This window comes from Ochlerotatus camptorhynchus, unplaced genomic scaffold (assembly GCF_037179485.1).
Source record: "Ochlerotatus camptorhynchus isolate MF236.1 unplaced genomic scaffold, CSIRO-AGI_Acam_v1.1 ptg000132l, whole genome shotgun sequence".
In the NCBI taxonomy this organism is placed as follows: domain Eukaryota; kingdom Metazoa; phylum Arthropoda; class Insecta; order Diptera; family Culicidae; genus Ochlerotatus; species Ochlerotatus camptorhynchus.
This window is the reverse complement of record NW_027040622.1, coordinates 1,349,590-1,366,378: the sequence shown is the minus strand read 5'-3', so window position 1 is coordinate 1,366,378 and position 16,789 is coordinate 1,349,590. Positions and strand designations below refer to the sequence as shown.

The 16,789-nt window shown below is 38.0% G+C and overlaps 1 protein-coding gene across 2 annotated transcripts in view; it reads right to left on the bottom strand.

Annotated features, from left to right (window-relative positions):
• Positions 1 to 16,789, bottom strand: part of LOC135700325 (uncharacterized) — a 159,646-nt gene that overhangs the window by 1,612 nt on the left and 141,245 nt on the right. For both annotated transcript variants that reach the window (XM_065220816.1, XM_065220817.1), the window contains 2 exons: positions 8,836 to 9,636; positions 7,941 to 8,487 (listed from right to left, as the gene is read on the bottom strand). In XM_065220816.1, coding sequence (XP_065076888.1) covers positions 7,941 to 8,487; positions 8,836 to 9,636 — 1,348 coding nt within the window. The remainder of the gene's footprint in view (positions 1 to 7,940; positions 8,488 to 8,835; positions 9,637 to 16,789) is intronic.

The window sequence follows — 16,789 nt, the reverse complement described above, 5'->3', positions numbered from 1 at the left end:
GAACTGCATGTAAATCTGCTGTTCTATTATCGGCAACTCGAAATCAGCTACAATTTGTAGTGCGTGTGTTTCATTTCAAGAAAACCTTGCTAGATTGCTTTTTCTCAGTGGTAAAAGTATAGTCAAATTGAAGCTGAAAGCATAAAGAATCGTTTGCATGCATTCAGCGAAGTGTTTTCGTAAGAAAATCCAGTGAAAATAGTGTTTCAATTTGGGTTGCCGAAAATAGTCTGTCATGCCGAAGCCGTCATTTCCCCTATATAGCATTTCCAGGCCAAACTGCAAACAACAAATGAATTTCAGACTCGACCTTCTTAGATTTGCATGAAACTTTGCATAATTGTTATGGTCAATCATTCAAATTAGAGCTATCATTCGGCCATTGTAATGACGGAAAAAGCTTCAAAATTGTGTTTTTTTTTTAATTTTTTAACATATCTTAACTCGTAAAAATTACTTAATTTTGATGAGAAAATCAGTTTAAAAATAAATATTGCAAAATGTTATTTTATGGTTTTTAATATTTTTTAGAGTTCAAATTGAAATTTTCACAGAAGATAGCATTTTCATAAGCTTTTTAATAAATAAAAAAATAAGTAGTGTCAGTTTTTGTATTATAAGTTTTTAACACTTTTATGAATTTTTATCGTTAAATTACTTTAATTTCTTTAACGTGTATATTTTTCTTGGAAAGGAATTATTTTTTTCCTACAACGATCTTGTTTTTCGTTCTGAGTACCGCTACCACTACCGACGCCAGGAAGGCAGCTCCCACACCTGGACCCTACGATCCATCAACTCACGGACCGGAGACCAACGGTTTTAATTCCCCGAAGGAACTGCAGTTATCACTGATTTTATGCCTGAGAAAATTGGGATAGAACCAAGGGGTAAGTCACTCAGCACAGTGTGCCGAAAGTAGATTCGGTACAGCTTGGGCACACCTTTAGCACAATTTCGTAGGCATTGAATTGTGTCATTAAAAAAATGGGAGCACTGCTGGACAGCTGCCATTGAAGTTGTTCACTCAAAAATATTACTAACCAAAGAATTATTAAAATTTAATCATTTTATGTTCAAGCAATCTTTATATATTGATTTGATTAAAATTTATTTCAAATGTTTACTAAGTCCGAATAATGGCGAAGAATTTGTTCAGTGTACATCGCTGATTTTTCCTTTGACATTTTTGTTCAATTTATAAATTATTTCTCTCGTTCCATTTAATGATCCAATTTAATAAGTAGGAGATCGACATCTTGCTGGAAGTTATTATAATCGGTAGTTACATAAGTAAATATCGGTTACATAAGTTAATATCGATTTCTGATCGTTTAGTGTTTTCACACACTAAACGGCCAGAAACCGATATTTACTATATTTTATAGTGATTAAATTACTTTAAAAAAATGTTAATGGAATAATTCAGGTCTCCGCCTTCACGTTGGATTATCAGTATACTCGCAGTGCATTATGCCGTGAATCTGAATTCATCCGTCCGGTAGCACCACAGTTTACTTCTTCTGCATATTGAACCTCAAGCTACTGATGATATCAATACTTGGAACTAGTACGGGGAAAATGAGAATAACGAATTGAGAGACCGTTATGTCCACTTGTGGGACATTAGCGCTGAAAACTACGTGAGACTGAGGTGAGACGAGGTGAAATAATAATAGGCGAATCAAATATAAATTAAGCGATCGTTTCAGACTCTGGTGGTGAATAAGGGAACCATCAAAAGAGTGATTATGGCTGAAATGTTCGCCGCGCAGCATAGGAAGAGGAAAATATTTTTACCTTTTCTGATTAATTTATCCATCGCAGATGCTTGTAATTATCATCCACATGGAATATTTTGTTTTCTGTACCGATTTTGCAGTGATCCGGCTGGTGCTTCCACATATTTTTGTTAAGAAAAGTGAAGATTTATAAAACTACCCCAGCGGTTATGATGTTCCAGATTTCTAATGTGGTATTATTTGAGCTGTAAATCCGTTCAAATTTGTGAAAAATGATAAAATAAGACCCCTCCCGATGGAAATATGCAAGATACGCATAACAATATGCGTTAATTTGAGATGTAAAAACTGGCGTTCTAACGATAGCGCTCGTGGTGAATAGGAGAAATAGAAAAATGATGATGGTGTCAACATGTTGCACGTTGAGGTATAGGAAAGAAATCATGAAAAGCATTTATTATCCGAAAGAAATATTTGTCATTTTTTTAAAAGCTGCTACGGGGGAAGAAACCTCAAAAGCAACCCGATAGACGTATAATTTTCAATTTTTATTTTTTTCTTAGTTTTCGTTTAGATCTTAGATTTAAACTTTTCTAACCTCGTATGCACAACAAAATTTATAGAAAATACTTTATTCTTTAAATAAAAGCGTTTCTAAAATATTCTACCATACCTCGGCGTGAAAAATTATGATACCATCATCATTTTTCTAGTTCTCCTATTTGTCAAAAGTGGTGCTTTATGCTATCGTTAGATTTCCAATTGTAGTTTTGATGTAAACAAACGGTTTGGTTGACGTTTTCTCTCATAATCGCCTAGCGCACTCTAAATTGGCGGTGCATAGAAACAGCCTATAGAATTCTTTTGACGTCAATTACATTACACCAAATATATCATATTAACAATATGATTCATTCATGCCTTTTCCAAATGCTGCAATGGCGACCCGCAAAATATTGCTTCACGCGCCATCTAGCGTTGAAAAAGGTCAGCAGCAATCATTCAATTACAATCGAGGGGTGCAAATATAGCACTTATTACAAAAGCAAGAGTCAAATTATTTTCATTAATTACATTGTGTATATTACTTTAAAATTTGTCTGACTACAGTGACATTGTCATCAAATAAAATAAAATGCTGAAATACATTCATTTGAAATATTAAACAAATTTTCATTTGGTTTAGCCCTCGTGACAATAAACAAATACATTGGTAGCCTTTTTGGCCACAGAGGTGCTTTCATCGCTAAAAATTCGGTTCGCCAGCTAAGCGAAAGAGTGGATCATATTGTTAACATAATATATTTGATTACACCTAGCCCATTCTAAAAATGAGTTTCGCAATCGAACGCTGTACCAGGTGGGAATAGCTGATGGTAACGGTAAAGGATCCGGAACCATCGGACACGGAGGAAGATGGAAAATTAGTTGATTGCATTGTATACCAGAAGTTACGACTTTAGACTCACGTTAGGACCCACTCGAACTAACGTCCCTTGCTTACACAATTTTCTGAAGCTTTTCAAGGAGAAGAATAATTCAACAACCCACATGCGAACTAATTCACTCGTCTGCAAGGTTTATCGAACGTAGTTTCATCATCTAACAGGAGTGGCCAAACACGTTCAGATTTACTGTGCAGATCAAAAGCTCAACAGCTGTACCGGCTATATCAAAGTCTTCATGAATGAGGACGATATGGGATATCACGTGAAGCAGCACAATAATAACAAGCCAGATCTGCCAGAAAACATTTACCAAAGCGAATAACTTGAACCCCACATGAAGACGCACATATTCCAGGATTCGCTTCAATATTTGAGTTCACGTTCGTTTCCAAACGAGGAAGAAGTCAGCCTCACTCGTTGGTAAATTCATCACCAAAGCCGTTTAACTGTTCATACTACGGAAAACAATTTATTTAACCTGAAGACTAACGGCCGGACCCACACGGGTGAAAAATCGTTTTCAGTAACAATCTCCTTTTATGACCACTATCTGGAGTTCAGTTTGACGGCGTTTCGTGTCCTTGTGTGGGATCTGGATCATAACCATGACTGCTGTGTGGATATTCCGCATCGGTCCATACACTTTGCTATAGGATAGCGATTTCACGGTGGATTGTTAAATCAATATCATTCTTTTGAATGAATTCTTGGAAAATGGTAGGTTGGTCAGGAGCATTCACAGGATGCACTTTGCTCGATTTTGTAGGTTTGGTTTTTTAACCTTTCAAATGGTCAAATCACCTCCAGCAGCTTTTCAAAATTTGCCTCGTCTTTGCCGTTCTTATCCCGAAGCAACAGCTTCACCGACGGAATGCCCTCCTCACCGTCCTTCTCGATCTTCTTCTTGCTGGTCAGGAAAAAGATGGACTTTTCAAACAGCACCGTAATCGGTCAGCTCGTATCCCAGCCTCGGGTGGGACGTGCTGTCAAATCAGCCTACTGATCATTCTTGTATGAAATTGGTTCCAAACGTAAACAAACCCTGTAGGTTTCTTATGGCTTGTCTACGTTTGGAACCAGTTATGCGAGGTAGGCGACGATTGTTCGTATTTGACAGCCACCTCCCCCCTTGATCCCAGCAGCCAGGCCAAAACATTCAAGCTGTCAGAAACACCGGGTTGCCAAATATACTATAATCACAGACAAACAGACGTAACTCTTTGAAAAAGTTTTTCATGAAAACATAGTATCTCAAAACATAGGACCTCAGTAACGACATCTCTCGGCCTTCTCGCGGAAAACAAGCTTGCTCGCTAACTCGCAACAATATTGCATAAAAGTTCTATAGAATGTATAGAAACGTCAAAGTGATCCTATGCCAGCGCTGCGACGAGTAGTTCGCGAACCTGATAATATTCAAATCAACCGTTAAATGCGTGAACGAAGATACACAATGTTTGTCTGTGCTATAATATTCGTATTTTAATAAAAAATCTTAGCCTGATCTATGACCCGCACAATCGGCACTCCTGCGGCACACTTTCAACACACTGAGAAAAATGTTGACCCAAGATTGGTGTACGGAATGACCTACCCTATGGATAGAACCCTCTTTCAGGGAAGTTAGAGAAACCTCATTTAATATCAGGGATCTTTGCAGAAGTTCGGAGAAGTGTGTAAAAGTTCGGGGAAGGCAGTAGTGCTACAAGGAACATTTTAGATCTTCAGGAAACTTCGTAGACGTTCTAGAAACTTTCTAGAAGTGCAGCAAATTTAAAGAAGTTAATTTTTGTAGAAGCTCAGACAACTTTGAAAAAGTTCAGGGAACTTTGTATGAGTGAAAAAATTATAGTAGTTTGGTGAACCTTTTGTAGAAATCGAGTGAACTTTAGAGAAATTTAGTGAAATTATTTGAAGTTTAAGCTCACAGAACTTTACAAAACTTCAAGAACTTCTTAGACATTCGGGAAGCATCGTTGAAACTCTTGAAATTTTGTAAAAAAAATCAGAATCTTTGTGCAAGCTTGGGGAACTTCCTAGACGTTAAAGAAACAATGATTAATTGTATTTTCAAACATTTTTGGTAGCTTCTTTTAATTCCGTTAAAGTTCAATGGACGTGGAGCAGCACAAGTGTGAAAACTTAATGGAACATCGTGGATAACCAACGAGAAACGTGGAAGGGCAGCTTACTTTGTAGAAGACTATCGAAATACGTACTAATTCGAGGAACTGCGTTAACCTTCATAGAAGTGAAAGGAATTTTGAAAAAAGTTCATGGAATTTCGTAGCAAATCAAACATTTTCGTAAAAGTTTAGCAAACTGCAAGTATTTACTTCAGCCAGGGATCTTCGTAGCGGTTTGGGCAACTTCGTAGCAGTTTGTTGGATATTTTACTGAAAAAACGCTGAATCAACTTCTTGGAAGATTAGGAAACGTCGTTTAACTTCAGGAAGTTTTTCAGATGTTCAGGAACATCCGTAGAGAAGGATGACGATTATCAGAAAGATTGGTGAAGTTTATGGATGTTCTGAGATCTTGGAAGAATTAAAAGAAAGTAAAATAAAAGTAGAACTTGGAAGACGCTTAAGGGAAGAAGTTGAAGGAACTTCGTAAAAGTTGGGGAAATTTTTTCAAAAGATGTTCATGGAATGTTGTATAAGTTATAGGATATTCTCTCAGATATTCTACCTAACCGGCAGTTCGATCCAAAAGTATTCAAAGGATCTCCAGATAGACGAAGAGTCCAGAAAAAGTCCTATGGATAATTTTCAAGACTTCAGGTGTACCAATACTTATTCCAAAGATCTCCAACTGTTACAAATGACAAAGATGGCAGGTTGACTATGAAGTATTCAAAATTTGTCCAGATGTTCGAAGATTTCTACTAACTCCTCTGGATATTTTCAAGACTTCAGACTGATCAAGTTAATTATTCCATAAGCCATAAATTTTAATGGCGTCTCTAAGATATTCTTCGAAAATGATAGGTTGATCAGGAAGTATTTGATATACCTCCAGCTAAATGAAGACTTAAGTAAAGGCCTGTACATACTTTTCAAGATATTATTCACATGACTCATGATCCAAATCAAGAATGAGCTTAAAGCTTAAAGTCAAAATCTTCAATTTATTGGCAAAAATATTCCTTTGTCTTCTAGAAACCCAAAAAGCCGTCGGAAGCATTTTCCAATTTCAACATATATCCACAGACAAACAGACATAACTCTCACCATTACATTCTTCACAAATAAGATTTTAGTTGGGAATGTGCTAGCATTTGTCATGGTGGCGCCACTGAAGCGTTAAGTAAGCCACTATATTTTGAACTAATCAGTGATGCCTGTTCTTTTTAAAGTCAATTTAGTAGATGTCAGCTCTTGAGAATGATAAGAGGACCAAGGCATCCCACTGAAGACATATACAGTAATGACCCAATTTTGTCAGCCCCCTTTTTGAAAAACTTTTCTAATGTTCTACGATACCCATGCGCTTTTTTAGTGGTCTTATTGCCGCAAAGTATACTTTAAACACCTATCTCCAGATACATGAGAATGATTAAGAATTAAGATTTTATGAAATTATTTAATGATAAAAGTCTGATGCGCGGCGGGGCCGACAAAATCGAGTCATTACTAAACCACATACTAATCTGATGAGCACAGAATACATATTGTTTGCTATGTACACATTAAAGTGATGACGGTGTTAGAAAGGGCATTCATTAGTGATGCATTACCACGTTTAACAACTTGTTTCCAGCAAAAGAAAAATCACACTAAACAAAACAAATCCTTCAAAAAGACTGAAATTCAATCAATTCTACGGAAAATTTCGTAGAACCTACATCACTGACTTCCATCTGTTTTGTTTTTATTCAACACAGCTGACACGTTGACAGAACAAGGGTTGTAAAACCGTGCTTGGGAGTGTGCATGATAGAGGGTGCTGGTGTGCCTGCAAAATACACTCGACAATATTTTTTGAAGAATTTTCTTCTAAGAGTTATGTCTGTTTGTCTGTGATATATCTTTAAATATCTTCACAAATCATAAAATGTCTTCAAAATGTCTGCGGAAAAATAATGCATTAACATAATTACAAATGTTTTAAAATCTGGCATCCCTGAGCCTAATATGGAGTACATAACCAATATGTCCTTGTAACAAGTTATAATTATCGGCAAGAAAAATGTTGTCAAGGTAACGTTATAACATGTTATAACTCTCAAGTCTGAACGTAGCATTAGATCCCTCTATCCCTCAGTCAAAATCAGTCAATCAATCAAAATGCTGATTAAGGTTCACTCATGTAAGCTGGATTTTCATAGCCTAGATTCGATGAATCAACTAGAAACGGAACGTTTAATACTGCATGCAAGATTTAATCTACTGGTTGAAAAATCATTTATATTTCTACGCTGTGAATCCCAGTTATAGTTAAGTTCATGTAAATTTACGCAAAATATCACATACACCGCCATTGTCCATATAATTTCCGACTAAACTTGTTAACACTTCCGCTGTTCCTGCCAAGATCAGATTAACAATGCAGGAGAGATATGTTTCCGAACGATTTATATCAATACTTTTTAGTGTGGATTACTGCGACAACTTCAAATTTCAGTTCTCTGTAGACATTTTTAGTCTGATTGTTTTTTTTTCAAATAAAATTTGGTTAAATTTTTTGCACATACAACACCGGATTACGAAAATCATTTCCAGTTTATTAACTATTCACTGATACTCACTTTCAAGGAAGAACACAGCCGCGCAGATTCCAACCATGAAGACGATGCTCATCGTCATGATCAGTATCGTGATCTGGTGCCCTCGGGAGCAGATTCCGCTCTTGGGCAGCCGCTGCGGTCCACCCACCCCGTTGACCATGGTGAAATGCGTTGAACTGGCCATTGATACCGAATCCGGATCTTTGGTTTTCGCTGATCGATGGAACGACGGCAGCGAGTGGCGATGCGCTTGCATTTCCTCATCCGACGGCGACTGCTGAGCCGAATCCGAATGGATTTCCTCGATGGAGATGATGGCCGCCGCACTGATCGGTTGCTCCGTTGCCTGTTGGATGTCCTCCGGACGGGCGTGCTTCATTGTGATATTACTGTTGTACTTACTGCCTACGGCGTCCAGGATGGCCGCCGTCGGTACGATCCCAACCGTCGACGACAGGTATTCCTCCATTGCTTTGCTGGTGCCGTAGCTGGAATCCTGCTTCTTGTGGATTTTGGCAAAGTTCTCCAAGTTCGCTACTGTCAACAGTAGCGAGCCGGATGACGCGCTCTGAAAGAGTAACAAAAAGACATTCTCAGCCAGTGATATCGAACTGATGTTTGAACTAGGTGAAGTGCGAGGAGTTGGATATGAGTGCTATCATACATCGTCGATCGTCGTCGTCATCGTCGTAGGCGTCTTAGTTTTCGGATGCCTAGCCAAAGGGACATGCTTGACTGAGCTTAGCGAATGGTGCCGCAATAGGAATGTTCAAGTTTATACGTATCAAATTAATTTATGAATGAAACTATTATCACGTTTTTTTTTGACTTGTAGAGAAAGGGAATCTAGGAATAAACTTGAAAAATCCAACCCCGATGGTATCCAACTTTCCCACTAGGAGCATAGCTTACTCACATGAGAACTATGACTACTGTCCGTCGATCCTTGCGACGACCTTGAGCCACGTTTTGGTGTTTTCGCACTGGTGCCTTTCTGCCTACCACCGCCGCCGTTCTCAGTTGGAGTTGTACGTTCATAGGTGTCCAAACTTTTGCTACCGCTGTAGGCAAGTCTACCCCCACCAAAGACGAACTGGCTGCCACCGTTCTGTTGTCTCGGACTTGGACGTCTACTTCCGCCAACACCTCCGCCAACGCCACCACTGCCACCCCTGCCAACGGCAGCGGACGAACTGTACTCATCGAAGCGTTGCTTCAAGTCATCCATTTTCGAAACACTCAACTGGACAATATGGTGCATACTATGACGTCGTCGATCGGCCTTGCGATCGTCCTGATCGATCGGATAATGTGATGTTTCGAACACAAAACCACCCCCATGACCAGCGCCGCTACGCTGAAATGACGACTGTTGATGGTGCTGCTGCTGCTGCTGCTGATACGAGTAGCCTGTTGGATCGTACTCGTTGTGATGCATAAAGCTACGGTTGGCATAGGCAGCCCGTTCCATCATCTTGTGGCGGTAGTTCCGGTCCGCTGCTTTGGTGGCGCTGGTGGTGGATCTCTTATTGCTACTGTAGGTTTTTGGTTGATAGTGCAGTTGATGGTGTTGGGTGGCACTATCGAAATAGTTGTACGCCGGGATGTGCTGAAGGCTGGAGTGCGGAGAACTCGCACTGCTACTACTACCACCGTCAGGACCACCGGATAGGAAGTCTAGCGTTCTGCGGGAGGGCTTCTCCCATTCGTTGGCCATCTGCGGGAGGTTGGAGAAAGAGAACAGGGAAGGGGTAATTAGATGGATTGTTTCAAGTCTATAGTTGTGGTGAAGTTATGATAAAAATTGATTTCAGATTATTAAATCTTCTAACGGGTGTTCAATAAAAAATTAAATTTTTTTCAGTCATATAGCCAGCAAAAAATTTTTTTTTCATCGAATTCAGTATTTTTTTTTAAAAATTTAATGTTTATTCTTCAAAAAAAAAACGTCAATGAATATTGGAGAAGGGGCCCTGGTTAGCCGTACGACGCAACTTAGTCGCGATGCTCTCACAAGAGCGCTGGACGGCACTGAAATCATTCTCATTTTTTATTGAACACCCGTTAGTTAACAATTCTACTCATAGGGAGAGGTAGCCAATTTTCTAGTAGAGTGACGTGCTATACTGTATGCTCGATCGAAATGACTTTTTCCAAGCCAATTTAACCGTTTCCTCACTCTACTAATACACGCACTCTAAATGATGCAATATTAACGATCAATTACATGCAATTCAAGGTTATTACATGTCTATTTCTCACCTATGGTCGGTTCCGTAAGGTTGAGAGAAATATATAGGCTATAGACCAAAATGTGGTCGGTTGAAAACTGTGGAAATGCTCAAGAGTCAACGAATCTTATACGGAATTAAATTTTACTTAATTCGTCATTAAGCTTTAGAATTACAATTGGCCGAGTACCACTAGACCGAAGACCATTAGGCCATATGTGATTAGGCCAAATGGGTTATAATACAAATCTTATTGGTCATCTCCATTTGAAACAAAAATTACTTGCAGCAATTAGCATTAGCATTAACATCGAACAAGTTGCACAATAATCGTAGGCTGTACGAATTCAAAACTATTAAGAGCAAGACTATCTATCACTGGACAGATAGTAAATAGGAAATAATTAGTATCTCCCAGATAAAGACATATCTCTCTCCAACAGTTAAGGATAAGGTATGGTATGTTAATTCTACATTTACTTAAAGACAAAACATTATTGACCAATACTAATTTCCACCACTGTTTCAATGAAGGAGAAATCTGCTTTGAAATGTCATTTATCAATAAAGGGTTTTGGAATATTTTTCACAAATTCCTGACTTCTTAAAAAAAATGCTCAGTTTTGAATTTGAAATAATAAGGTCTTCTAAATCCATGGTGATGATAGGTTTTTGGATTAAAATCGTCAAAATGGTTCCAAGTCCGGCGTCTTGAAATTTTTTTTCCAAGATAATTTCTATACAGGTTTGAATCGTCCTGGAACGGCTTTCAACTTTTGAATGTATTGAATAAATGTTGTACAATTTTTATGTTAGGACGTGGCACTCTTCATCATACTTCATTTTGATTAGTTACACCCTCTCCCCACTCATGGATTATTTTCTAGAAAAAAGTTTTAAAAAACCTGGACTTTTTTTTCAGAATCGCAGTCCACCAGTTTTCATCATAATTCCATGAAAAGTCCTTTCCGTTAAATCCTTCCAGAGATATTGTTTTCAGAAGGAGATTTCTCGACTTTATCACTAAAACATTGCAAAGCCTCTTCCATTTTTATTCCCTTGGAGAAAATACCAAATATGTTTTTGCAATTATGGAGCATGGTGTTTTTGTTCAATTCTGAAAAACGATTTTGTTTATAAATAAGAGCAGAAACTCACCTGCCCCTCTGCCTCTGGAGTTCGAAAGTGCAAAGTTACTAAGTAAAAACTCGTCAAATTTGCCCATATGATATGTTGCCCTTGTCGTGAACCATTTTCGGCACCCCTACGTCCCAGCACTTGAACAAAAAGTGAGTTGATAGTTGAGAAATACAATCATAATAATGGTTTCCTTTTCTTGATAAGCTTTCCGCAAAATCCGCGCAACAGAACTATAAAAACGCGACAAACGTAAATTTCGCGTGAAACACAAATTCCGCGCCAGCTGTAACAACGCTGCCATTGTGGTACTGGGCACTGGATATGATCACCATTTTTTTTCCTTGATTTGTTTTCCGTGCTGAGCACCAATGCTACCGACGCCAGGGAGGCAGATGCCACACCTGGACCCTACCTATCGACCCATCAACTCATGGACCGGGGACCAACGGCTTTACTTCCCTTCCAAAGGAAGGCGTGATCAGAGATGTTATGCCTCAGAACATCCCGGCGGCGCCGACTGGGATTGAACCCAGGCCTGCTGGGGTGAGAGGCAATCACACTTACCACTACACCACCGGCGCCGCTGAACCATTGAACTTGTTTTTGAATTACCGTGTGATTTGTGGTGACCTAGTCAAATATGGCTTCTCCCGCGGGGGCATCCGATACATGTCCGATTACATTGCGTTCCGCTACAGATGGAATATGTGTGCCTCGTCTTCCTACATCCTTTCTAATCATTTCCCTGACGGGTAGGATTAGAACACAATAGGAATGGGAATGTGAAGGGAAACAGAGGTTTATGAAAATTATCACATCTCCCAAAAGGAGTATTGCATCCCATGAGCTCCTTGCCCCAATGGGTTAAAACAAAAATAAGTCCTCAAGGTTAAGTTTTTAAAATCAAGCTCAATTAATAAGTGCTAATCGAATCGATATCGGAATAGCTGGCTCAGGTCCTGTGAAATCAAGTAATGCACAAGTGCGTGCTAGTTCATCTGTCCATTCATTGCCTGCGTCACTCTTCCAAACCAAATAGATAGCAGCCTGGCTATCTATCAGCATTATACTTTACCCATTACATTTTGGTGAAGTGCAGATTGCACTCCGGCTCGACACATAATGGTAAATATCTGTAAATATGAATTTCTGCCTGAAAAGCAGTGCAATATCTACCTATGGTAATCTGCCAATTGTTGTACAGCATGTACTTTTTGTTATTTTGCGTTTTTAAGATATTGAAATGGTTTTTGAAGTAGTGTACAGTACAGTGCTCATCAGCATTTTATATTCGTAAAATCATTCTGTATAATACAATTGTTGAATGTTCCTCAGAGTTCAATTGTTGCACGCATCATTTGCTTTGAAGTGCTATTATTGCAAATTTTGTACCTAATATCCCGTTCACATTACAGCGTATATCAAGTGATATACGCTGTCTTGCAATGAGCACTCATACATCTAGTTTTCACTGGAAATCCTATGTATGAGTGCTCATTGCAAGACAGCCTATATTACGTGATATAGGCTGTAATGTGAACGGGGTATAATTCAACACCCAGATACGATGTTATATAAGAGACGCGCGGAGAGAATAAAAGTAAATCTGGTTGCATGGCCAACTAATTTATTTTTCTGCAAGGTTTGGCAACCCACAGTTTTGTATTTACTTCAAGTGACTTTTTATTTGAGCGACTGTCGTCTGCTTCAGCATCACGGTAAAATGAATACTTTTTCAACCGTATCGGTAGTCTCGTCGGTAGTATCGCTATTCAATGGAAGTATTTGAAGACTACATTTTTGACAAATCTGAGTGAAACCAAATATACTACATTGGAGGGTATATTCTACAGAGCGTTGCACAAAATTATTCAATCTGCGAATTGTAGCTTCCTATCATGTATGAGTGAAATCTCTCTTTTGAAGTCTTTCACAAATTTTACAATCTTGAAAAATTACACCGATCTTTGTAACAAAGCCTATGTAGATGTATTTCGTTGTGCTGGAGCAAATATTTCGTGAGAACATAACGAGAATTCAGCTGGTGAATAGCAATAATATTCCGTGTTGAATTTCACTTTCCATACGCAAACTTAATTATTATTATTTAAATCTCAACAGTTAACCAGCGTCTGGCTGAAAATCTCCTTCATAAAGACAACAAACCTCAAACATTAAATTCATCCCCAATCTCAATACTTTCTACGCTTTTCTTCGTGAAGCTCTCGTGTTTATTTACATTGCTCGATTGGAACCGCGTGTGACGGTTCGATTGGAACTTTTGGCTTCAGTCTTCGCGCGTCTCTTATTTAACATCGTCTCTGGCCACACATATAAAACATGGCTAAATGCATCTTGGAATGATATTTTTCAGCAAGAATAATCATTGAGTGATTCTGTTAGATGATTAAACGTAACGTTTTCGGTTTGTTTACTGGCGATATCAGCTATTTTATTGATTTAATTAATGCGGTTAATAATCGAAGCAAAATATACGCAGCAACAGTTTTATACGAAATGTTGCATACTTTCAGGCATTATCGCTATAGACAATAATCCAGGACTAAGCGTCCAAATGTGATCCATCCATATTTTTTCTGAAAATTTTACAAGGATGATAGATGTATTGCAATTGATCGTTCGATAAAAAAAATAACCATCATTTTCCTGTAAATATTTCTTAATTTAATTGAATTTTGAGCTTGGAATAGCTTATTTTACAACTGAAGATTATTACCAGAAAAATTAAGAAATCGCCGAAATCATATGAACAATTTCAACAATATTTAAAACATGGCCGGAGATAAACGCTGCTCAGTAAACAATGTGAAGTGTACAACAATTGGGTGGTGTTCAACAATTGGCAAATTAGCCTAGTAAGTTTGTTGTAGCCTCAGCTCACGAGCAGAAACCAGCGATGACTTCCATATTGGCTGACATGCATTACAACTTCAAATATTCTAGAGCACAAATCTGGACATCAGAAGCCACTCATCCGCCTTCGCGTTTCACCTATAGATACACGCTAACTTGAAAGTACTCATTAATGAGTAAAAAAAGACCCATTTTGAAGAAAAGTGGCTTAACTCATTAATGATTAAACAATTTTACCCATTAATGAGTATCTGTTACCCATTAATGATTAACAATTACTCATTAATGGGTAACAGATACTCATTAATGGGTAAAAAATTTACTCATTTAATGAGTTAAGCCACTTTTCTTCAAGATGGGTCTTTTTCAACCATTAATGGGTACTTTCAAGTTAGCGTGTACTATAGATTCCATAAGCACAAAAAGTTGTTTTGGCTACCATGAATAATAAATGATCTTACTGGCATCCGTGAAAAAAGTTCATGCCATCATAGAGCTCTTCGTTGTGCAGTTTTGTTTTGTTTCGTGCGTAAAAGTTCAAAATGAAGTGCAAAGCAAATCTTTGCAACAATGAATCGAGAAAAAGTTTGCTTTATCTTTTCTTCTTGCGTTGTCCGCGAAATAAATCGGAATGTGGAGTATGGAAAGCGTTTTGTGCTCATAATATTACAATACTTCTCCCTCAAACAACACCATGCTGACGTCATGCTCGTTTGGCTACACTATACCTATATGGCTGACAGTTCGTTTGGCTACATTATACCTTGCCTCCGCTTATCTATGGAATCTATAGTATCTATAGTTTCACCAACAAGGTGAAACGCTTAGCTTAAATTTCCGATGTTATAATTTGCCTAAAGGTAGCCAAGGTATGAACCAACAACACGAAACGCTTAAATTACAATTCGCCTAAAAGTGTACCGTAAAACGGTATCTTTGATAATGCGGGTAAATTTGATAGTATAACATGTAAAGATTAAATTTACTCGCTGTGCTTTTTCCAAATAAGAAACATTGGTTCCATATTGTAGCTTAGGGTATTTCCGTTGATATCGTATATGGTTTTTATATAGTATGTGTTACATATTACAAAATAATTTTCCTGTTTTTCGCCTGTTGGAAAAAGCACTCAAACCATCACTTATGAAATGTATTTCCAATATAGCCATCACAAATTCAATGTTGTATTCTTATTGCTTATGATGCTCTCTGATTATATGCTCTTGCAAAGTTGCATATTTAAAGAACTAAATTGTTCGAGTTTCACCCATTTTTTTCTACATTCATCGAGCATTATCAAAGTAACCCCAAATAAAAAAAAACGAAGTTTGGTCAAGAAACTAAAAAAATATGACAAATGCTTTAATTTCCGTTAAACATATTACTAACGAATTGACTCTTGGATCCTCAGTACTTGAAAAACATTCTTTGCTGTAAAAATTATTTAGAATATACTTTAAACAACTATCAATGTTACCCCGTTTTACGGTACTCATTAGACTGATGCAAAATTTGAAATTTTCGCTACCAAAATTTGAACTCACTGGTAAGAAACTGGCTTAGCACAAACCATAATTTTTTATTTATATGGAAATTACTGTAGAAAAACCAAACTTTTTGTTGATTGATGTCTAGTCTTTTTCCGCAATGCTCTGTTAAAAAGTTCCAGAACTATTCTGATGGGAAAATTTCTCAGCTACATCGATTTTCAGCCAAACGTCCATTTAAATAGTTATTAATTGTTTAAGGGACTGATAATCTTACAGTATGATCAAGCAGCTGTTTTGTGGGCAACACAGTATTCTGCAGTGGGAGATAGTAGCCATGATTTTTGTGCTCTATTCTGCGTGCCAGAAACACCAATGTTGCCAGTTGATTGAGCATGATCATAAGGCATCAGTGACTTCAATCATTAATAACTTTTGTTCCTTCCATTTTATCGAAAACGTGATGTTCAACAAAGTTTCCTATAAGCGTAAAGGCTGACTAAAAGTAAATTGGTACGCATAAAAAGACCTGCAATTCTTGATTCGATAAGTTTAAAAAGTCCATGAATGGTTGCTTTACAGTACTTTTATTAAAATTTCAATGTTACAGGATTAGATGGTCAAATTTCTCCTGTTTGAACGAAATCTCGAACCTTCCTCTTGATGGAGCCCGCACAGTGGAAATGGACACGGAATCAGAGCATTTCTTACATTTATCCCGCAGTTGCTGGATGTCCTTGACTCCCCCGCTTCTTCGTCGAAGTCACTGATTAGAAATTGCCCAGTATTTTTCGATTTGTTAAAATTTCGGGTGATTTGGAGGATTCATTAGCTTGGGGACAAAATCGATCTTGTTGGCAGCATACCACTTCAAACCCACCCTGGAAGAGTGACAGCTGGCCAAATCGGGCCAAAAGATGACTTTGCCCCTATCCTTGAAAGGATGAACGGCAATACACGCTTTTCAGACATTCTTCGATGTAAACTTGGGATGTCATCGTTGAGGATGTGACGAATGGTTCCGTTTCCTGGCCCCAACTGCAAATCGCTTGCCAAATCATGGCCTTCTCCGCGAACTTGTCGGCAAACACGAACTTGAATCTTCCCGTCAAGTCGCGATGTAAAACTTTTAACCGGG